Source organism: Lycorma delicatula, chromosome 8, assembly GCF_047948215.1.
Source record: "Lycorma delicatula isolate Av1 chromosome 8, ASM4794821v1, whole genome shotgun sequence".
NCBI lineage: Eukaryota > Metazoa > Arthropoda > Insecta > Hemiptera > Fulgoridae > Lycorma > Lycorma delicatula.
In genome coordinates this window covers 9,316,134-9,341,480 of record NC_134462.1, presented here as the reverse complement: position 1 = coordinate 9,341,480, position 25,347 = coordinate 9,316,134, and the positions used below count along the sequence as shown (strand labels likewise).

The following is a 25,347-nucleotide window of genomic DNA, read 5'->3' as shown; positions in this document are numbered from 1 at the left end:
GCAAATATATGTCTTTGTAGTAATAAGCTATATCTGTTGATCACAAGAATATGTGACAAACACATTCTTGTGACAAAACATTTGAATATGTGACAAAACAAACATTCTGTTGTTGGTTCCAATAGAATGTTTCTTTTGAGTCACAATCAAAAAGCCAATAACATTAAAACTCATCCAGTTTTTAATTATCAAACTTCTATGCAGGGAGGCATATGAACCTTAGCACCACTGTGTACACTATTCTTAATATGAAAATGGTACATGTGTAAATTAGTTTTCTGTTTGAACGATCAAGCGAAAATGATATGTGATAGTGTTAGGATGGAACTAGAGTTTTTTAAATCTGTGTAAAAATATCATTCATCTTTAAAGTATAAATTTAATTGTATATGTTTATGTATGTAATGTATATTAATGTAAATAATTACAATATAATATATAATGCATTATTTAATGTATATATATATATTTTTTTTCTAAAGTCAGTCCTTATAAGACCCATATCCCTCTGTACCAATATATTGTATAGACAAAGACCAACTTGATCCACCCAAGTACAGAAATTAAGTAAATGAGATGACACTTACCATATTTTTTCATTATTATTATTCCAATAATGCTTACGTGGTAACCCACATCTTCTGTTGTAATTTTTTTTTACTTTTAAGTTTTTTTTTATCAAACCATACAATCCAATTAAAATTATAAATAAAATATAAAAATATAAAAATTTTTAAAATTAAAAATTAAAATTAAATATGTAAAATATGACATAATTAAAAATTAAACTTAAAATAAAATAAATAGGATAAAATATTTATGCTATGTAACCTGGCCGGCCAATGCTACAGTACAGTGCTGATTGGATTGGAATTAAATTATATGTATATAATATGATTATTTTTATTTGAAAAAGTGCTACATCTGCTGCACCCTTTATACATGGCATGTTTCTAAAGTAAGTACCGTTTTGAAATTTAAAAAAAAAACAAGTATACTATTCTTAACAATTTTATTGCTACGAGAAAGCCTGTACTTTAATCTACTTTTCTACATAAAGGCAATTGTCGTATTGTGCAACGAGCATTTGAACACCGTCGTCATAGAAGTCTGCCACTTGACTTAATAGTCACTGCAACACAGACACAATTTTCGATAATTTAAGCGTTTGGTCACAATTTCATAGACAACACTTCTTGAAACTTAGGAAACTTTTCCGATAATGAAAAAATCGTAAAGCAAATGTTCTCTCACTTTTTCATCAGCTTTCTGCACTAACTAAATCTACAGTAATGATAGAAGGTCGTCCATTCTGTTCCTCATTATGAACATTCTGGCGGCCGTCTTTAAAAGCTGTAACCCATATTCGTACCATCCCATTGCTCATAATGTTTTCTCCATACATTTCACTGATCTGATGATGAATTTCAGCCGCTTTCACGCCTTTAGCACCAAGAAAACAAATCACACCATGTACTTCACAGTCGGTGGGATTCTCAATTAGCGGAAGCATTTTAAATACTAACAAACAAACATAAACTCAGTCGAATATTTCCGTAATGGCATCTGTGGCTTGCCAACAGATGCGGGTACATAATGCGCATGTGTGGAATACTGACTGCAGTGTAGCAACGGTACTTACTTTAAAAACATGCTTTGTAAGAGTGTCATCTTCATATTCTGTTTGAAAGTCGATCAAGTAGGAAATCCTTTTATATTTAAAAGGAATAAAAATTAATTTTATCCTTTTATATATATAATCTCTCCAAAATGTCTAAACTTTTACTATTATTATTTAAATTATATTTTTGATTTCTACTATTTCCAAATTGGTTTGAATATCAGAAATAGGATGTATGTTATTGATGAGGTGGTCAGCAACATTAGATAAACCCAATTTTCCATTTTTATAGTGTCTAATGTGTTCAAAAAATCTGGTTTTAAAAGACCTATTAGTTTTCCCTTTATAGATGTGGTCACAATCATTACATTTTATTTTATAAATTCCACATGAATTATATAAATTATTCAAATCAGTATGATTACTATTTTTTAAATATTTTATTATATGATTGTTTATCTTGTACGTTAGTTTAAATTTACTTTTATCATAAACTTCAGTTATATTTTTTAATATCAATTTTTTCAATCAATTTGCAATCTTTGATTGATTTCACATCTGCTCCATCTTACATTATATCCACAATAATAGATGAAATACTTAGATGAAAATGAATTTGGATTGTAAATACAATATAAAAAATGGATTTGAATTCGTAAATAAATTAAAAGTTTTGACAATTGGAGAAAAAACTAGTATGGTAAGCTACAATGTTAGTAATATGAACCCTAGCATACCCATAGACAAAACAATTCAAATAATAAATAACAAATTATTACACAGTAATGAAGACCCGTTGTTTGTTAATAATACTATTATTGTTGGGTAAAGTTAACAAAAAACACAGCTCGTATTTGCCAAAAGAAATTGGACTTTAATGAGAAAGAACAAATGAACTTATGTTAAAAAACATAACCTTAAAACTAAAAAGAAATTGATGAAAATAACATAATTTGATGATACATAAGAATATCAACTGAAATCAGCATCTGAACAGTGATGTTAAATGAAAAAAAAATACATGAATATACACTTTTAAAAACAGATTTTGACAATATACATTTTTAACAAAGCCTTAATTTTAATTGTAAATTTAGAAAAACATAATATCAATAGAAAAATGTAACTGGAAAACAGTTGTACTACTGACATATACTATAATATGACAAATAGCAATGAACAGATGTCATTAACTTAGATAATTAAATTACAATAGTTTCAATATAAAAAGAGTTAATTACAATATAATCGCATTGAAATTAATTGAGCACGTAAAATAGGTTGCTGCTGAAACGATGACACAACTTTATGTAAGTCACCTGTTGTGACTGTACGGTGAGTAAATGGGTTTTAGACTAAACATGAAATTGAAGTTGAAATTGAAATTGAAACTTGAAAGACCTAGGTATGATGAACTGAATGTTCCACAAATTTTAATGATAACATAACTGTTTAACGTAATAAGTAATGAAAAACTGAACTTGCCTGTAGCACACAAATATTTGTAAGAGACGAACTCGTGAATGAAGGTAAAACGAATACATACAGTAAATTCCTGAGCGTAGTCCGCCGTGGTGTATCAGGAATACAGGGGTGAGAATGTGGCTTCGAGGTTGAGCAAGACTGTGCGTCTGAAATGTATAGCAACGAGTTTGAAGAAATTCTGCTTCGCCGAAATTGTAATAAGAAGCTGGAGAAAATTCGGCGTCGACAGAATTGACAGCTTGTAATGATTGAAGCACTTTCCACAGAGAAGTAATATAGAATTTGAATAATAACTTAACGAAGAAATGAGGCTGGACGAACATAGAAAACTGTGAAATCACGAAAAACTGACGAGTAGAACTAGAAAATATTTTCGACACAGGAATACTGCACCGTGTATGCGAGGATGGAGATGATGAAGAGATTAGCACAAATCTTGAGAGCGAAACGTAAAGGCGTCTTTACATTGTGAAGGTCTGGTCAACTCTGCCGAAAAGATGGCGCGAACGAAAAGAAGGGGAAACCGAGCCTAGGCAGATCTAAGAAAGTGTGTGTTGGCAACAGGAGATGTGTGCAAGTATTAGTATATGAACGAAGCAAAAGGGAGTGTATGAGAGCAGCAATCAATTTGCGAGAAATGAAAACACGCGGTCACTAGAATGACAGAAATCGCCATCTGGTTGATGCCAGGGCTCGAATAAAACGAACAAATATAAACAAACAGATACACATAAGACAAGCCCAACACGAAACATAGTAATAATATATAAAGCCTGTGATAACAACATGACCCAACCCTAGCTTTGAATTCATTGGAAATACCGAAACTTTACGCATGGCGTAAACAATTATTATTATTAAAAATATGTGTCAGCAAAATTACTTTAAACTTAATGACAAATATTATATTCAGGAAAATAGTCTAATGATGGGTTTTCCTTTTTCGGCCGTCGTGTCAGAAATTCATTTGCATGGTTTATGCACAATGAACATGTAATAATTTTGAATAAAATTAGTTCATATTATAATGCTTTGAAATCTAAATTTTAAATTGACATAAATTATTTAGTTGTTAGTATCAAAACTAACAAAAATCAATTTATAATGTCAGTATATAGGAAACCCACAACCAATAAAACTACAGTACATAGAAATTCAAATCATCCGTGGTCACACAAAATTAGTACATGGTTAATAGAGCAATTAATTATACCCAATATAATAAAAATAAAAGTAAATTAAACTAGGAAATAGGTATTATAAAACAAATTGCTAAACATAATGGTTTAATTGATATTTGTAACATATTTCTTTAATTGATAATATTTATAAAAAACAAAATTCAAAAATTAATAATGCTACAACTCTTATACTTATAAAAGATACAAAAAAAAATTGACAATGTATATTTAAAATATTTATACACTAATATTGTTGTTGAAAATATAACCAATATTTACGATTAAAGTAAATTTAAACTGGCATACAAGACAAACAATCATATAATAAAATATATAAAAAATAACAATAACACTGACTTATATAATTCATGTGGAATGTTACAGTACTGATTGGATTTGAATTAAATTAGTTGTATATATTATGATTATTTTTATCTGAAAAAGTGCTGCCATCTATTGCAGCCTTTATAAGAATGTCATCTTCATAATCTGTTTGAAAGTTGGAAATCCTTTTATATTTATATATATAAAATCTCTCCAAAATGTCCAAACTCTTACGTTTATTATTTAAATTATATTTCTTGATTTCTCCTATATCCAAATTGGTTTGAGTATCAGAAATAGAATGTATGTTATTGATGAGATGGTTAGCAAGATTAGATAGTATATATATATGTAAAACTAATAGGTCTTTTAAAACCAGATTTTTTTTAACACATTAGACACTATAAAAATGGAAAATTGGGTTTATCTAATGTTGCTGACCACCTTATCAATAATATACATTCTATTTCTGATGTTCAAACCAGTTTGGATATAGGAGAAATCAAGAAATATAATTTAAATAATAATAGTAAGAGTTTGGACATTTTGAAGAGATTTTATATATATAAATATAAAAGGATTTCCAGATCCTTTTATATTATGAAGATAACATTCTTATAAAGGCTGCAATTGATCGCAGCACTTTTTCAGATAAAAATAATCATAATATATACAACTAATTTAATTCAAATCCAATCAGTACTGAAACATTGGCTGGCCAGGTTACATAACATGTATTTTATCCTATTTATTTTATTTTAAATTTAATTTTAATTTTTAATTATGATGTCAATTTTTATATATGTAGTTTTAAATTTTAGATTGTGACTTATATAAACAAATTTTTATATATTACTGAATCTTAATTTTTAATTTAAAAAATTTTTTATATTTCTATATTTTTACATTTCATTTATAATTTTATAAATTTTATTTTATATATTAATTGTATTCAAATGTATTGTGTGGTTTGATAAAAAAACACAAAACTTAAAAAAAAATTACATCTGAAGATGTGCGTTACTATGAAAATGTTTTTGGAATAATAATAATTAAAAAATAAGGTGTCATCTCATTTACTTTTTAATTTCTGTACTTGGGTGGATCAAGTTGGGTTTGTGTGTGTTTTTGTAATTATAATTAATTTAGCATTGTTATTTGTTTTAGGGAAAATAATGAGTATAAATCCCAGGGTAAATTGGGGGCTGCTATTTTGGGTAATTCTAATGGTAATCATTATCAGTTGATTTTATATAAAGAGAAAACCAGTGTTGTAGCTCAGGCTGTTTTGACATCACAGTTTTGGTTTGCAGTAAGTCTAATAAATTACATAAAATACTGTTACTCTGTGCACATGTGCAGGTGCATGCAGATGTGTGTTTGTGTGTATGTATCTATCCATGCTCATGTGTGACTACATGCCGCATTAAAAAGTTACTTTGTTGAACTTAATAAGCACGAGTTAGTGTGATTTCTTAGAAAGGCAACAAAAGTTTGTTAAAAAATGAAGTTTGAAGCTGTGGTATGAATTATTGCAACTAATCTATCAGTACAAAAGGTTGCTAATAAAAAATGTTGCATTTTAAATCAGTGCAAGACTGTTTGCCAAAGTAGAAAGTAATAGAATGGATTAACAAAAACAAAGCTTTTTACTGATATTTGTGTTGATTTAAAGTAAGAAAAAATCATAACATTAGGTTTTTTTACAAAAAATTTAAGTCATAATAACTTAATATTAATTATTATTATTATTCATAATTAAGTTAATAATTCTTTAGTATACGTTTTAATTAGCCTGTTGTATCAGTTAAATTTCAGTTATATGTACTGTTGAAGAAATAAGAAAAGACTAACTTTAGGATTGGTATGGACTTTCTATAGTGCTTTTTGAATTTGTAAATGTTGACACTGAAGAGGTTGGACTGAACTCTGTCATCATCATCATCATCACCAATCTGACTTGCAGGAGAATATATTTTTACCAGAGTATTAGTTACAGAAGTATGTTTCTCTTATGGAAGTGTTAAACATTCTTCTCAAAAGAGATTTGTAAGACAATATAGAAAACAATCTTCAAAACTTTTATTATGTGCAGGAGGAAAAACAAAGAAACCAATTTTGTTTTTATACAATAGTATAGATTAAGTTATTTAGAACTGATATTTCAACAGTTTTTTACACCAGACAATAATAAGCGTACTTGATTTGGCTGAAAGATCAACATCATCATAGGCTTACGTGCTTTTATTTAAATTTTCAAGTATCCTGTGTTGGTCAATCTAACTGAATTCCACTTTATCTATATAATATATTATTTTATCATCACCTGTTGTAGTAATATTGATGAATCTTAGTTATAATATGCCAAAGTTTTAATAGTGCAGTTCTTAAGCAGGTTAGTTTGATAATGGAGGTTTGTATTGTATGGAACAACATTTACTTTAACTATAAGGCATATCCCAAAAGCAGGTTGTTGGAAAACAGTGTCAAAAAATCATATTTGAATAAAGTATGTGTATGTATACTATATAACCATGTTCATCTGGACTGGAGTAGACCAGATGATTGATAAATGAAAGTCTGAAAATGTCATGTTTAGTATTTCATACAGTAAATGTGAAATATAAAATGCAGAAACTTATTAAAAATTGTTTTTAATTTATATATTAACAATAAATATACACTTTACTATAATAAGATCAATTTCAAACAAAATAAATTTACAAAATAGGAAATAGATTTTAATTGTAGTCGAGACATAACTCACATTTTTTGAACAAGATAAAAGGTAGTTCATTGAACTATTACAACTACAACAGTTTACATTTGTAAATAAACACTCATGTCTAATTGATGGGTCTGTAATCTAGCTTTTAATTTATTGATGAGAAAATATAAAAAAGTTAGTTTTTCTCATTTAAAATATTAATAAATTAAATTCATTCTACTGTGTGCACTTCACTGTACAGTATAGATTTGAAATTTAAAAAAAATGGCTCAAAATTACAAAAGAAATGGGTTCTTTCAGAAGTTTTTTAAATGCTTATATTTAAAATATTCTAACAGAGAACAAATCCAGATAGTCTGGTTGTATGATGAGATCCAGATCTCATTCAGGAACTTATGTCATATATATATATATATATATATTATGTTGCAATAAATATTTTATTTTATTTAGTTTATTTATTTTATCAAAATAATCAAATCACCCAATTATCAAAAATGACTCCTACTTAAAAAACTTATCTCATATGAGGTTTATTTTTTTAAAGTAAGATCCATTCTGAATTTGCCACCTGTGTACATGATGTACAGTACTTGCGTAGCTCAGTTATTTCAATTGATATCAGATGATAGCAACAATAGTTTAGTCATTTGTTATTACTTGTTTATATTCATCCTATAGTGAGTGCTACAATTCATGAGCTCGCCAAGTATGAAATACAAGGAGTAATCTGATTTTTGATGGGAAAAAAATTTTGTGGCTGAAATTCACAGACAAATTTGTGACATTTACAGGGTGAATGCTCTGATTGGCGTTAAAGTAAGAAAAAGGAGGTGTTGAAAATGGAGGTAGTTTCATCACATTGTTACCAGAGATGAAACCTGGATTTCTTATTTGAACATCTAGACAAAACAGCAGTCCTTGTAACAGCTGCATTCATCATCTCCTAGATCGAAGAGGTTCAAAAAGAATGTTTGGTAAAGAAGCTAATATTTTTGCAATAAAAAGGGTGTCTTGCTTGTCTAATTTAGTGATTGTGAAACTACTGTAAATGTTAATATGTATTGCAAGACATTAAAAAATCTTAGAAGAGTTATAAAAAACAAATGAATATGGGAAGATATCCTTTGGGATTTTATTTTTTCAACAACGCCTGGCTACACAGGACAAATCAATGAGAAGATTGGAAAAGTTTTGATGGAAAATCTTCAATCATTGAAACCTTATAGTCCTCGCTAAACTCTCTGCAATTATTTCCTTTTTCTTCACCTAAATAGTGGTTTGCATCTCGAAGGTTTGTCAGTTACGATGAACTGAAAACTGGTGTTACTGCAATGTTTAAGTTGCTGGTAGCAGATTTTATTTTAGAGGGAATGAAGAAGCTAGTGAAATTCTATGAAAAATGTGTTGAAATTGAAGGCAGCTATGTAGAAAAGTAGTAAATAAATGTAGCTTTCATGTGTGGCTAACTAATTTTCAATTGTTTTTATATCAAAATGGACCTTACTTTAAAAAGACACTTCATATGTCAGTGGTCAAAGCCATATTTCAATAAATGCAAAGTTAAGAAATGCTGAATGCAATTTCTATTAAAATGATCATTGGCATTATTGTATTAATTAGGATCTGATAAATGCTGGTGCACAATTTGATAATAGTGCCAACAGGAGCTAACATCATAGTAATTGATGCCACTTTAAAAAAGGAATTATGATGATAATTATAATAGAGTTATGTAATTCTTTTTAGTAAACACAAGATTTAAGGTATATGGAAATAGGAAACAAAAGAATTTTTACTTTTTTGTTTAAAATATTTTGGTGAATTTTATATAAAGTTTTTATGTCTTTGTCTTTTTTTAGGTTCAACCAAATAATTACACAACATTTTATGATAAACATAAAATATTATGGTCTATACTGTTTGATGGGACAGCTTGTGCCATTGAATTCTGTACCAGAGTATGTATAATTTCTTCAACCTTTTTGTAGAACATATTATTCCTGTTGTTTCAATGTACAACCCAGTCCCATACCCTTTATTTCAAATTCTGATTCTTCAGATTTCCTGGTAATCTGAAACTTAAAAAGTAAAAGAAAAAATGGTTATGATAAAATCATTTCACTCAGCTACTGTAAAAGAAAATATTTATGAAAATATTTGTGGTTATAGATTTTTCATACAATTAAATTGAATATAACTATAACTGAGAATGAAAATGAAATTCACCGGGTTGATCTAGTGGTGAACTCATCATCGCAAATCAACTGATTTTGAAATTGAGAGTTCTAAGGTTCAAGTTCTAGTAAAGGCAGTTACTTTTATATGGATTTGAATACTAGATCATGGATACTGGTGTTCTTCGGTGGTTGGGTTTCAATTAACTACACACCTTAGGAATTGTTTACCTAACACTGTACAAGACTACACTCATTGACATTCATGTATCATCTCTGAAATAATACCTTATGGTGGTAAGGCTAAAGAGAAAAAAAAGAGACAATGAAAATGAAAACAAACTGGGTTAGTATAAGTTGTTAATGAAGTCAGTTAGGTTGAGAATTAAATTTTGAAGAAATATGAGTCAGGATAAATATAAAAGAATTTCTTGCAGAAGTGGTTTAATGGAAAATGGTTTTCCATTAACAGAAAATAAATGTTGTTTGTAGCAGACAGTCAGTGAGCTTTCTCAAAATGTACTGAAAGATGATGACTTATTTGAGGGAATACTAATGAGGAATAAGAAACCCATTTGTGAAACATGATTTTATAATTTTGATTTTCAACGTGTTTATTTATTGTACAACCCAAAATGACATACTGGAACATCAAATATTGAATTCAAAGGATAGAATAGAACAAGTGGGCTGTAAATTAAAACAAAATATGATATTTTTTTTAAAAATTAAATTTGTCTACTTGGCTATTTATAATTTCTTTCCTTTTTTTAAAGGAACCAAACATTCAGGGATAAATGCTACCTATTTTATTTCATAATTAAACTAAATATAGTTGCCTATAGAAGCACTTGAAATCTGTAGCACATGTCACTGTTTAAATGAATGAAGTCAGTTAGATGTTTCATTTTTAATAATAAAATATTATTAATCCATGATATTTAATGACTCCTTCAATTTTAATTAATTAAATGACAAAAAATATTTGTAGGATTTAGTCGCAGTTTGATTTAAGAAAATGGTATACTTAAAATAAATTAAAAGAAACAGTAATAGCAGATTCGCATGAGCTAAAAGATATTTTATGATGAAAAGTATTGTGCTTTATATATTTAATATAGATATTTAAAAAGATATATTTGTGAAATATGGATTATAGGAAAGTCAAGAAAACAAAAGAAAGAGGTTTAGAAAGGTAGTGTTACAGGAAGATATTGAAAACTATTAATGTGTTGATAGGTGTAGTTTTTTGTCTTCAGTCATTTGACAGGTTTGATGCAGCTCTCCAAGATTCCCTATCTAGTGCTAGTCGTTTCATTTCAGTATACCCTCTACATCCTAGATCCCTAACAATTTGTTTTACATATTCCAAACGTGGCCTGCCTACACAATTTTTCCCTTCTACCTGTCCTTCCAAAATTAAAGCGACTATTCCAGGATGCCTTAGTATGTGGCCTATAAGTCTGTCTCTTCTTTTAACTATATTTTTCCAAATGCTTCTTTCTTCATCTATTTGCCGCAATACCTCCTCATTTGTCACTTTATCCACCCATCTGATTTTTAACATTCTCCTATAGCACCACATTTCAAAAGCTTCTAACCTTTTCTTCTCAGATACTCCGATTGTCCAAGTTTCACTTCCATATAAAGCGACACTCCAAACATACACTTTCAAAAATCTTTTCCTGACATTTAAATTAATTTTTGATGTAAACAACTTATATTTCTTACTGAAGGCTCGTTTAGCTTGTGCTATTCGGCATTTTATATCGCTCCTGCTTCGTCCATCTTTAGTAATTCTACTTCCCAAATAACAAAATTCTTCTACCTCCATAATCTTTTCTCCTCCTATTTTCACATTCAGTGGTCCATCTTTGTTATTTCTACTACATTTCATTACTTTTGTTTTGTTCTTGTTTATTTTCATGCGATAGTTCTTGCGTAGGACTTCATCTATGCCGTTCATTGTTTCTTCTAAATCCTTTTTATTCTCGGCTAGAATTACTATATCATCAGCAAATCGTACATCTTTATCTTTTCACCTTGTACTGTTACTCCGAATCTAAATTGTTCTTTAACATCATTAACTGCTAGTTCCATGTAAAGATTAAAAAGTAACGGAGATAGAGAACATCCTTGTCGGACTCCCTTTCTTATTATGGCTTCTTTCTTATGTTCTTCAATTGCTACTGTTGCTGTTTGGTTCCTGTACATGTTAGCAATTGTTCTTCTATCTCTGTATTTGAACCCTAATTTTTTTAAAATGCTGAACATTTTATTCCAGTCTACGTTATCGAATGCCTTTTCTAGGTCTATAAACGCCAAGTATGTTGGTTTGTTTTTCTTTAATCTTCCTTCTACTATTAATCTGAGGCCTAAAATTGCTTCCCTTGTCCCTATACTTTTCCTGAAACCAAATTGGTCTTCTCCTAACACTTCCTCCACTCTCCTCTCAATTCTTCTGTATAGAATTCTAGTTAAGATTTTTGATGCATGACTAGTTAAACTAATTGTTCTGTATTCTTCACATTTATCTGCCCCTGATTTCTTTGGTATCATTACTATAACACTTTTTTTGAAGTCTGACGGAAATTCCCCTTTTTCATAAATATTACACACCAGTTTGTATAATCTATCAATCGCCTCCTCCCCTGCACTGCGCAGTAATTCTACAGGTATTCCGTCTATTCCAGGAGCCTTTCTGCCATTTAAATCTTTTAATGCTCTCTTAAATTCAGATCTCAGTATTGTTTCTCCCATTTCATCCTCCTCAACTTCCTCTTCTTCCTCTATAAAACCATTTTCTAATTCATTTCCTCCGTATAACTCTTCAATATATTCCACCCATCTATCGACTTTACCTTTCGTATTATATATAGGTGTACCATCTTTGTTTAACACATTATTAGATTTTAATTTATGTACCCCAAAATTTTCCTTAACTTTCCTGTATGCTCCGTCTATTTTACCAATATTCATTTCTCTTTCCACTTCTGAACACTTTTCTTTAATCCACTCTTCTTTCGCCAGTTTGCACTTCCTGTTTATAGCATTTCTTAATTGCCGATAGTTCCTTTTACTTTCTTCATCACTAGCATTCTTATATTTTCTACGTTCATCCATCAGCTGCAATATATCGTCTGAAACCCAAGGTTTTCTACCAGTTCTCTTTATTCCGCCTAAGTTTGCTTCAGCTGATTTAAGAATTTCCTTTTTAACATTCTCCCATTCTTCTTCTACATTTTCTATCTTATCTTTTTTACTCAGACCTCTTGCGATGTCCTCCTCAAAAATCTTCTTTACCTCCTCTTCCTCAAGCTTCTCTAAATTCCACCGATTCATCTGACACCTTTTCTTCAGGTTTTTAAACCCCAATCTACATTTCATTATCACCAAATTATGGTCGCTATCAATGTCTGCTCCAGGGTAAGTTTTGCAGTCCACAAGTTGATTTCTAAATCTTTGCTTAACCATGATATAATCTATCTGATACCTTGCAGTATCGCCTGGCTTTTTCCAAGTGTATATTCTTCTATTATGATTTTTAAATTGGGTGTTGGCAATTACTAAATTATACTTCGTGCAAAACTCTATAAGTCGGTCCCCTCTTTCATTCCTTTTGCCCAGCCCGTATTCACCCACTATATTTCCTTCCTTGCCTTTTCCAATGCTTGCATTCCAATCTCCAACTATTATTAAATTTTCATCTCCTTTTACGTGTTTAATTGCTTCATCAATCTCTTCGTATACACATTCTACCTCATCATCATCATGGGCGCTTGTAGGCATATAGACGTTAACAATCGTTGTCGGTTTAGGTTTTGAATTTATCCTTATTACTATGACTCTATCGCTATGCGTCTTGAAATACTCCACTCTCCTCCCTATTTTCTTGTTCATCACGAAACCTACTCCTGCCTGCCCATTATTTGACGCTGAATTAATTACTCTAAAGTCACCCGACCAAAAGTCGCCTTCCTCTTCCCACCGAACCTCACTAATTCCTACTATATCCACGTTTGCTCTATCCATTTCCCTTTTTAAATTCTCTAGCCTACCAACCTTTTTTAAGCTTCTAACATTCCACGCTCCGACTCGTAGAATGTTATTTTTTACTTTTCTGGTGACCCCTTCCTTAGTAGTCCCCACCCGGAGATCCGAACGGGGGACTATTTTACCTCCGGAATATTTTACCAAGGAAGGCGCCTCCATTATTGCTTTTGAAAATGCAGAGCCACATTTTCTTGGAAAAAAAAAAAAACAGCTGTAGTTTTCCATTGCTTTCAGCTGCGCAGTACTCAGAGGACTGAGTGATGTTGATATGGCCGTTTAAGTCATTGTGACTTACGCCCCTAACAACTACTGAAAGAGCTGCTGCCCTCTTTCAGGAATCATTCCTTAGTCTGGCTCTCAACAGATACCTCTCCGATATGGTTGCACCTTCGGTCCAGCTACTCTGTATCCCTGAGCACTCAAGCCCCCTCACCAACGGCAAGGTCTCATGATTCATAGAGGAGGATGATAGGTGTAATAGGTGTGAAATTGAAGAGATTTTAAGACACACTGGAAGAGAGGTGTTTGTTGGAGGATATTTTAAAAAAGGACAAAGTTGATAGACCATATGTTGATCTATCAGTGAATTTAGTTCTGGTAGAAAGTGTAGAGGATAACAACAGTAAAGACAAATATTAAATTATATGAAAGAGAATTGAAGATTTAGATTATGGGAGTTATGTTAAGGAAATGAACTACACAGGAGGGATGGCTAAGAGCTAGCACTTAACAGGAACAAATTGAGAAACATCTCAAATTACTGATGACATAAAATAAATTGAAATGTCATTAAATTGTTTTTTTATTGGCCTTTCCTAAAAAGTGGTTACATTTTTATTTGTTGCAGTGTAAAATGGAAAAATGGAAAATAGATTTATCAAATCTTTGCCACACGGTCTTCACTTAGCTACTAAAATGACGTTTTAGTTATCTGTCATGATATTTTATTCAGTCATAAATTATTACATTTAAATAACTATAAGGTATATAAAAATAGCGCTTAATTGGTCCACAAACCCAATTTTGCAAAAATATTCATTAATGTTCATGTGTCTGAAGTACAGATATTAAATATAATGATTGTGGTATAAGAATTTAATGTTTTATTTTTTTGAAAACAACTCTTATAGAGTTCAGACAAGGGGTTTTCAGTAGGTTGAATTCAATTTTGCCTATAGCTCTCGCTACTTCTGTTTCCTTACATCATATTACTATAAGCTACGTTTGTACTACATCTGCAATAAGTAAAATTGCATCTTAAAATTATATTAGAATGATGATTTGTGTTCTGTAACAAATTCTGTTATAAAATTGACATTGTAATGTTTAGTAAAGTATCTACAAACTGAAAAGGAGGTTTAAAATATTTATGGGTGTTTTCGCAGGTTATTAAAATTAATTTTTAATATGATTGAAATATTAGTGTTATCCTCTTGCATGTTATAATCTGACGTTTTTAAATTTTGTTTGTTAGGTAGCAGTGGCTAGGTGGAATTGTTCCGATAAAAATGATACTTTAGTGCAAGATCTGGTAGTGATGGAAGGCAGTAAATCTGTTGAAGGAAGTGTTTTAGATATATCTTATACAGTTAGTCTTTTAGTGTCATCAAATAAAGTAGAAGAGGTGAATAATTTTTCTTATTTATTTAATCTACAGTTCGTTATTAGTAATTAAGACGTTTTATCCAACATAGTACAAATGTGTGCGTGCATGTATTTTCAGTAAGGAGGATTAGGATGTCTGACTATTTCTGATAAGTACTTCAGTCCTAGAGTAGGTTTTACAAACAGGTAACTATATATATATATATATATATATATATATATATATATATATGAACTCTATTAAGTAAATCAGCTAGTACAGAATATTGAGATAAGACATATCGTACTTTAATTTTTTATGAAATTACTTTTGTAGGATCCTGCATCCTCAATCATTAAATAATTCCACTATTACATAATAAAAATTTAAAAATAATGAAAATTGTGTATTAATTTACTTTCTGCTATCTGTTGCAGTTTTTATAAGACTGTCTCCCTCAAAAGCTGTCTGACAGTTTTCACATTGAAATTTTGTTTATATATATATATATATATATATATATATATATATATATATATATACTCCACCAGCTGAACCAAGCAACACCAGAATTCAGAGAAGGCAGCATTCAAGTGTGGTGGGCTACCACTTAGAAGATAATGTGCAACTGGAAGCATTGGAATGTCCCAACACCACACACACGAACAAGGAAAATACAAAGTCCAAAATCAAACCAAAGCAAATCACCTACATTTCCAAATACAATGTAAACTTGCTTGTGTAGGTTGGTAAAGTAATAATAACTGACGTAATGGATCAACACGAAATTCTCATCATGGGTCTGCAGGAAATAAGAAACACCAACCAGAATGCCTTGAAATCTCAAGGATACAGGCTATACAATGGTATACCTGGGAAGAGAGTGATGAAAATTGTCCCACAGTTTGGAACAGGCTTTTTGATCAATCTCAAAACAATAAACTGCATACAAGAATTCAAGTCACAATATCCCCAAGAATCTCAACACTTACCCTTAAAGCATCCAATAAAGTCTACACTATAATAAACGTCCATGCACCCACTATTAATATAACTCTTCAAAAGTCTGTAAAGAAACAGAAAAGTTGTGAGATTTACTTGACTTGACTATAAATAACATCCCCAAAAACCATGTTAAACAATTAACTGGAGACTTCAATGTTCAACTAGGCAGAAAAAGAAAATACAGTGATATCATTGGAAAATGATATCACTCAAAAGAAAACAAAAAAAAAACGGACAGAGACTCATCGATCTCTGCAGAAACCACAACCTAATCTCGAAATCCACATATTTAAAGAAGAAACCTCAAAAACTAAAAACTTGGAAATACTCTGACTACACTAAAGGAGAATGGCAACTCTCCATGTCAACCATGTCTTCATGGACAAACACCACCACAAGGAGATCTACAATGTAAAAGTCCTCGAAGGAGTATATAACAGGCTCAGACCACTTTTGGCTTTTCGCAACTGTGGCTTTTTGACATAGTCAAAATTAAAATTAAATTTACTTCCCAAAGAAAGCAACAAAACGAAGCCACCAAAACAAAGAAAAATGGGCTGTACCCAACTAATCAAGAATAAAATTACCAAAAAGCAACTGAAAAAATAATATTCACAGTTAAACTCAAATATCTACTCAACAACCTTAAACTACTCCCAGAAGAATTACCCCCAATAAAATTCCATAAAAAACATCAATGGTGGAGTAGTAAATTTGATGAAACTGTGGAGAAAATACATCTAACATGGCTAATTGAAAAAGTACTGGGAGGACTGCAAGGGCCAAACAGTCCCATCGAAGAGACTTGGATAATGGACTGACTAAAGTGATCCTATGTGGTCATAGAAGAAAATAATAATATATATATATATATATATGTAATATTTTTCTAATATATTTAATTTTATATCATCTTTATTAATTTCTAATATTTCCAAATTTGTGTTAATATAAAAAATAGGATTTTTATTGTTTATTAGATGATCTGCCATTTTAAATAAATTTAATTTATTATTTTTTTTAATTTCTCTTATGTTCAAGAAATCTAGTTTTAAAGGATCTATTTGTTTTTCTTATATAAATAGCATCACAAGCATTACATTTAATTTTATAAATTCCACAAAATTTGCTTATTTAATTATTACTTGTCTAAAAATATTTTATTATGTGGTTATTAGATTAGATTTGTATGCTGGTTTAAATATTTCTTTATTGAAAGTTTTGGTGATGTTTTCAATGATATTGTTAGTATAAAGATACTTTATGTATTTTTTTTATGTGTATTTTTACTTGGTTTTTTTTTTTTTTTAATAATACTGTTGTGTCTTATTTTGTATTTGTTGTAAGGTAGCTATTTAGTTACTGTGTATTATAGATGTTTTTTTTATAAATATTAAAGTAATATCATATCATAATAAAAAATAAATAAAACATGATATAATATGAACCTTAAAAATATTAATTTCAATAAAATAATATATGCAGGAGTATCTTGGGGCTCTCACAGTACTTTCATAACTTATTCTACTCATGAAAGTAATGGAAAAAGTTCATAAAAACATTTGTTCTAAAATGCATAATTTGCAATTTATGGCTAGTGAAAGATTTTGCTTGGAATTCAGCTACCCTGGTGAAATAAGGTTATACTGAAATTTTTAAGATGTTAATTAAGGGGTAGAATTAGTGATTTTTTATGGTTTTTACTTGAAAAATTGAATAAAATAGGTCCCAGAACCATTTATGGAGTAGTTTTTGAAAAATGAAAAACTCTGTTTTTTATGCATTACATACAATAACTTTATTAAATGAGTAATAAACACATAAAACTTTCAACAAAACTTTTAAAGAATTTAATTCTGAACAAACTGGTGTAAGACAAGTTGAATAAAACAAATAAAAGTTAACAAATTTGAATTTAATTTAGAAACAGTTCATTACTACTTTCATCAGAAAAGTATTTATTTAATGTAAAAACAAAATTTACTGTTAAAAACTTTAAAATTACTGGAAATTACACAGCAATTGTAAAAAAAAATAAATAAATAAAAATTACTAAAATAATAATTTTTTTTTAATGACAGACATAACAATAGATTATTTGAAAAATTATTATTTCAAAGTTGACAATAAAATAACAATAGCTGATCAACAATGCGCAATACTGTATTAGTGTTTAAATAATTCTGTAAGGTACATTAAGTATACCGGATAAGGTGAACTGTACTGTCGTTAGCAAATGTTTTCTGTGAGGTTTAGTTTGAATGTGATTGGATTGCCATTGAAGTAATGCCGTAATTATTTACAACAGGAATACCCTTATTGGGTGTGTGTAATGGTAATGTTACAGCTGCTACTGTAGAAAATGAAATACATTTTCTGAATTGCAGGATTACAGATCCCAAAACAATTAGTTCAACTTTTCATAATCTTCAGGAAACAGATTTACTACCTAGCATATGTATCAGCTACATCTGTCCAACATGACGCTGTTATTGATGAAATTATTATTGATGCAGTCCAGGCATCAGTACATGGTGACTTTTTAAGTGGAGTGAAGTTTCGTATTTGATAGTTTGGAGGACGCTTAAACAAAACAAGTTTTATCCTTATCATAAACAGTCAGTTCCAACATTTACACCCAGGTGATGGTTCACTTTGCTTAGAGTTGGTGGAATACAAATTGACAACTCTGTAAGTATGTTTTACTTACAGACGAGCCAAATTTGACTCGAGATGGTGTCAACAACTTATGCAATGATCATACATGGGCAAAAGTAAATCCTCATGAAACAGTGGAAGGCAATTTTCAACACTAATTTAGCATCAATATATGGTGCGGCCATCTTCACAATTGGCTGTTTGGACCATTACCTGACTGCTTAAATGGTGAGGTCTACTTAAATTTTTATCAAGAAGAATTGCTGCAGCTGCTTGAAGATGTTCATCTAGTGCTGAAACACAAAGTATACTTCCAGCACAATGGTGCACCTTCCCACTTCTCTTGTGCCACTTCCACTCACTTAAATTATCATTTCCGTGAGAAATGGATCAGTCGTGGAGGTCCATATTCCTGGCCATCAAGACACCTATAGATTTTTGTGTCTCGAGGTTGATGAAAAATATTGTATACAAAACAAAAATACATTATTCGTGTGAGAAATTAATTGTCTGCATTATGGATGCGAGCAACTTAAGAACAGCCCTGAAGAACTCAATATAGCAACAAAAGACAAAAAGAGAAGCATGCAAAGAAATGTGTTGAATATGGCAGGCTCATTTTTTAACATTTATTTTAAACTGGTTCATACAATGCAGTTTGGTCTAGTGTACTGTTTCTAAATAAAATTCAAATCTGTTTAACATTTCTCTATTTTATTCAACTTATCTTATAACATATTGTTCAGAATTAAATTCTTTGCAAGTATTGTTTAAAATTTTTATATAGTTATTACTCATTTAATGTTGTTTAAGTTATCGTATGTCAAACATACGATAGCTGAAATCCAGGCAAAATCTTTCACTAGCTTAACTTGCAAACACATTTTAGGATGTATGTTTATATGAACTTTTTCTGTTATTGTCATGAGTAGAAATCGGTTATGAAAGACTCAGAAGAACTATGTGATATATATAATAAATTATATTTATTTCTTTGTGGTCAAATATTTATCAGATATCCCTCAGTAGAGGATCACAGTAGACTAATATTATTGTGAGATCACCTGAATGAAGAAGAATTGCTATCAATGGAAAACTGCAGGGTAACATTTGGAAGATTTGTGGAAACAGATACTTTGGCTTTAAGTTGTAAAGGACTAGGAGGAGGTATGTGATGAATCTTGAATGCAGTACACAATCTGGAGAATCCTTAATCACTTGGTTAAACAAATAATTTTGTACTATGTAGTATTCCAAGTTTATCCTTGGCTGTTTAAATGAATGTGTTTATCTCATTGAGGAGAAAAAAAAATTTATGTAGTATTGTTCATTCAAATTATAACTTGTCTTTTGCTTGATAAAGTTTTTCATTTGGAAATCAGTTTTGCATAAACTAATAACTGTTAATACCATCATGAATCACAGATGGTCTGGCGTTTGCAATTATGAGTTTTTAGATAGATTTTGGGATCTGTAATTGTATATCACAAAATAAATTTTGTCATACTATACTTATTTATCTGTTACAGAATATTGAATCCACTGGTAAGATTACAATGACAATTGCATCAATGAAAGATAGTAGTGAAAAGGTATGGGAAAGTATGCTGATTGGTATGAGTGAAGGATCTAAGAGATGTATTGTATTACCAGCGTCTCAGTCGGTAATTACTTTAATTTTAAGTTTGAATTTTCATGTTTTATTACTATAAACATTAATTATTACCTATTAAATAGTGAAAACATAATATTACTTGCAAATTATAAATTTTACATATTAACAGACATATGTTGTTAATACAAAGTGCTGTTGGTGTAAAAAGCATAAATGAAAAAAATTTCTCAGAATTATGAGATCTGTAAATAAAGTAATGAAAGTAGTTTTTTTGGCAGCCAAAGTGGCAACAGTATAAAGTTACTAGTAAACATATGGTTATATGAACAGTGATTTATATCGTGAGATGTAAACAATTTTTGTGAAACGACTTTTTGTTGTGCATTACAAAAATGAGTGATACTACTTATTAGCAATGTTCTGCAATCAAGTTTTATATTAAACTCTGTGAGAATGCTACTAAAACTTTTTCAAAATTGAACAGAGCATATGGAGATGGCGCTCTTTCACAAGCCCAACTTTTTAGGTGGTTTAAAGCATTTTCAGATGGCTGGGAATCTGTTACGGATGATCCGTGCTCTGGAAGACCAATAATGTCAAAAAGTGATGACAGTGTTGAGCGAATTAGAGACTTGATACAGTATGACTGGCGACTAACTGTCAGAATGATTGCAGAACAATTGAATTTGAACCATACCACAGTCCATCAAATTTTGACAAATGAATTGGACATGAAAAAAGTTCGTGCAAAATTTGTCCCAAAAAACCTTACTGTTGAACAGAAAAGCAGCAGGGTGGAAGTGTGCCACGATTTTCTAGGGTGAATTGAAGCTGATCCTGATTTTCTAAAAAATATTATTTCTGGTGATGAATCTTGGGTATTTGAGTATGACCCAGAAACAGAACGCCAGAGCAAGGAGTGCTACACTTCAAACTCACCACATCTCAAAAAAGCAAAAATGAGCAAATCAAATGGCATTGTCCATAAGGAGGTTTTGCCTACAGGACAGACTAAATAAATATGTTTACAGAGAAATTTTTGAAAGACTGAGTTGCGTGTGTGAGACCAGCTATCAAAGACAACTGGATGCTGCATCATGACAATGCACCTTGTCACACTGCACTCTCGATGAGTTTTTAGCAAAGAAAAACATTCCTGTAGTTCCTCAACCACTTTCTTCACCTGACTTGAGTCCCTGCGACTTTTTCCTGTTCCGTACTTTAAAGAACACCATTTTGGAACAGAAGAAAAGATAAAAAAAATGTAACCGTCATCTGAAGGATATTCCGGTTTCTGAGTTCCAACACTGCTATGAAGAGTGGAAAAACTGTTTAAAGCATTCCGTGGCTTCCCAAGGAAACTATTTCAAAGGTGATAAGAATCCATGTATAATTGGACTGTAAATAAAAAGTTTTTCTGAACCAGTCTAATTACTTTATTTACAGACCTCGTAAATAAAATTCTGATTAAATATTATTAATCATTTAAGGTATTTAAGCTAGAAAAATTTCTTTTTATAATATTTTTCCTAATGGGTATTTCTATAATATATTCCCATAGATACTTTTTGTCTTTTTTTTTATCAGATGTAAGGTTAAAAAAAATAATTCTGAAGTTTTATTAGAACAGTTTTTCTGTTTCCAACTGTGAAACAGACATAGGTTGAGATAAAGCGACAAAGGGATGTAAACGAAGCATTGAATCAAAAGCCTTCTCTCTTATTTATAGTTATAACTATACCTGATTTACAGTTGAAACTGTAGTATGTACAGTACATAGATATCACTTGCTATGAAATTTATTGGGACTAAACACATTAAACAGTTAAAGGCAAGATGTTTAAAAATTCTAGATATTTTAGCAGTCCTTAGCAACACCAAATGGGGAGCTGACCATCATGTATGTTACATTTTTATTATTCTTTAGTACAAGGTACGATTAGATTATTATTGTATCGTCTACTCTTCAGCATGCCATACCTTGCTTAAGATGCTGAATGTACACTACTCTTTTCTTTGTCTTGCCACTGGTATGTTTAGATCAAACCCTGCAGCAGCAATCCTTCAAAAATTTTTATATTTTTTGTTATTCACATTTCACATATTATCCTAATTGTTACATTTCTTTTAATATTTCAATTTTATTCCTATTATTATCTAGTTTTCATTTTTGTTTTAACCTGATTTTACTAATATTTTTATATCCGAGAAGAAGCCTCTTGTTATTTTGACCCTGGCGATGATAACGCAAAAGCGTTTTTCACTACCCAAAAAAAAAAGCAATTTATACCATTTGCCTGCCTTTTATTTAACAGTTTATCCAATTTTGATAAATGAAATACTAAAATAAAATTCAGTATTTTTTCTTAAATTTGTTTTAGGGAATGATCTAATTCTTGTGAATTAGTCTGTAACTTGAAATATTAGTTTGCAACTCGCAAAAATAATTCTAAAAAATAAGACGCAATCTCTGTTTAAGCCTTATTAACTAGGTAATAGAATTAAAATGGATATATTTATATCTCAAACCACTTTCAAATGTCATTAAAAAAGAACCATAATATGATCATTGAGCATGTTTAACTTACCAACATACATATGGTCATTCTGATTTATATAAAGATCATAAATTTATATTTCTGTTAAGTATTTGTTTTCCAGATATTTAAATCTTTCATTCAGATAACCATTTTTTTAACGTTACTGTCTTTTTTTAATGTGCAGTAAATTTTTAAATTGTTTTCAATTCATTTCATTAATAAATTTGTATATGGCACAATTAACAAAAACAGAAATTATTGTAACACAGATTCTAAGACAGTAACACGGAACATGTGGCAATGTTATTGTTAATTCACATCAAGAGTAAATGTGAAGGTAGCATCAAATGCGTTAGCTTGATAGTTTAGTGGTAAGTTAATTATAAACCATGTGGAGTTCATATGTTACATTATATTTTTGTAAGTTTTTTCATTTAGGAAAAATGGAAAAAATATGTTCGAGATAACAGCAGTTGTGGAGTGTTATTGGTGGTTCATTTAAACAATATAAAGAGTAATAAATCTGATTATGTAGTTACATCAGATTTAAATACAAGGTAATGTTTTAGCTTTAACAAATATATATATATATATATATATATACATATACATATACATACATACATACCAAAATTCTATCTCCATTGCACTGTTATTGTAATTTATATGAAAATGTATTAAAACACATAATACATGTAGTAAATACATAATACCACATATTACCATTATTATTATTATTATTATTATTATTATGCTTTTACGGCCAACATGGGACCACTTAAGTCAATTTTAGTTGGATCTTTTCTGAGAAAAGCGTGTTATTTTACTCTTTCGAGCTGCCCAGTATTTCTTCATCCGTTCAGATCTTGCTTTCTTTTCTTCATCCGTAAACACCCTCTTCGTTGTATTTTGTCGTTTGTCTGTCTTTTGTTTAAATCTAATGCTTTTATCTTTTAGCTTTGTAATTTTTCCAGTTTTATTCTGTAGGTCAGTCAGGGAAATTCCCAATTCTTTCATATCTTCTCTAATTTCTTTGATCCATCCTACTTCTAGCTTTTGGAACCAGAGCTTTTCAATGATATTTCTTGACAGTCTTGTTTGCGGTGTCCTTATGAGATGACCGAAGAAAGAGATTCTTTTTTTCCGCATAGTATCAGTAACAGGCTCTATTTCTCGATACACCACCTCATTTGGCACAATCCACCATTGGCCTTCTTTTTGGTTTTTTTTATTGATACACGTTCTGACAATTCTCCTCTCTATTTTCAGAATTTTTTCAATTCGGTTTTTCTGAGTGATTTTGAAAAGGGTCTCGCTTCCGTAGGTGACTTCTGGCTGTACTACAGTTTTATAATGTTTAAGTTTTGTTTTAGCAGAAAGGCATTTTTTGTTATATGTTGACCAAGTAAATTTTTGGGATTTAATCATTTTATTTGTCCTGTTTTGCCATGTCACTTTTTCATTTAAATTATAAGTTATTATTTCCCCTAGATATTTAAATTGTTTTACTATTTTAATTTTCTGATTGTTTACCGTAATGTGCTCTATTACCAGAGGATCTATGGCCATTAGTTCAGTTTTTTCGAAAGAGATATGAAGCCCTATCTTTTGTGCTAGGTTTTGAAGGCTCATGATTTGTGTTTTGGCTTCTTGAATATTATTTGCTAAAAGAGCGAGGTCATCTGCAAATCCTAGTTAATTTAGTGTGATGGAGTTTTTCTTAGTACCCATTTTTATATTTTTGGGATTTATTTCATACCATTTTCTCATGACAAATTCAAGGGCGCAGTTAAAAAGGAGTGGTGAGAGGCCGTCTCCTTGCCTCAATCCAGTTTTTATGTAGAAGAGTTGAGAGAGTTCACCTCTGAATTTCGCTCTGGACTGGGTATTGGTTAAAGTTAATTTTATCATGTTTACGAGTTTAGGGTGAAGGCCCAGGTTTCTCAGAATATTCAGCATGGATGGTCGGTGTATACAATCATAGGCCCTTTTAAAGTCGACGAAGGTGATTATTAGTTGTTTTTTCCGTCTTTTATATAAGTCCATCATAAGTTTTAAGGATATTATTTGCTCCGGGCAACCTCTCCATGGCCTAAATCCCCCTTGGTATTCCCCAAGTTCCAGTTCAAGTTGGTCTTTGCATCGGTTGTATATGATTCTCAACAGGATTTTGTATGTGCAATCCAGGAGAGATATGCCTCTGTAGTTTTCAGGATTAGTTTTATCCCCTTTTTTATGTAATGGATGGATGAGGGCTGTGGTCCAGTGTTCTGGAAGTTTTTCTTCGTTCCATATTTTCACGAGGCATACATGTAGGGAAGTTTTGACTGAATAAACTGATGAGTGTTTCCAGAGTTCTGCGAAAAGCTGGTCTT

General features: G+C 30.4%; 1 protein-coding gene across 3 annotated transcripts in view; it reads left to right on the top strand.

Moving 5' to 3' along the window:
- Window positions 1–25,347, top strand: part of LOC142329427 (FK506-binding protein 15-like) — a 67,393-nt gene that overhangs the window by 7,235 nt on the left and 34,811 nt on the right. For all 3 annotated transcript variants that reach the window (XM_075374047.1, XM_075374046.1, XM_075374048.1), the window contains exons 3-7: window positions 5,779–5,923; window positions 9,202–9,300; window positions 15,044–15,193; window positions 20,347–20,481; window positions 23,411–23,529. In XM_075374047.1, the coding sequence (XP_075230162.1) occupies window positions 5,779–5,923; window positions 9,202–9,300; window positions 15,044–15,193; window positions 20,347–20,481; window positions 23,411–23,529 (648 nt within the window). The remainder of the gene's footprint in view (window positions 1–5,778; window positions 5,924–9,201; window positions 9,301–15,043; window positions 15,194–20,346; window positions 20,482–23,410; window positions 23,530–25,347) is intronic.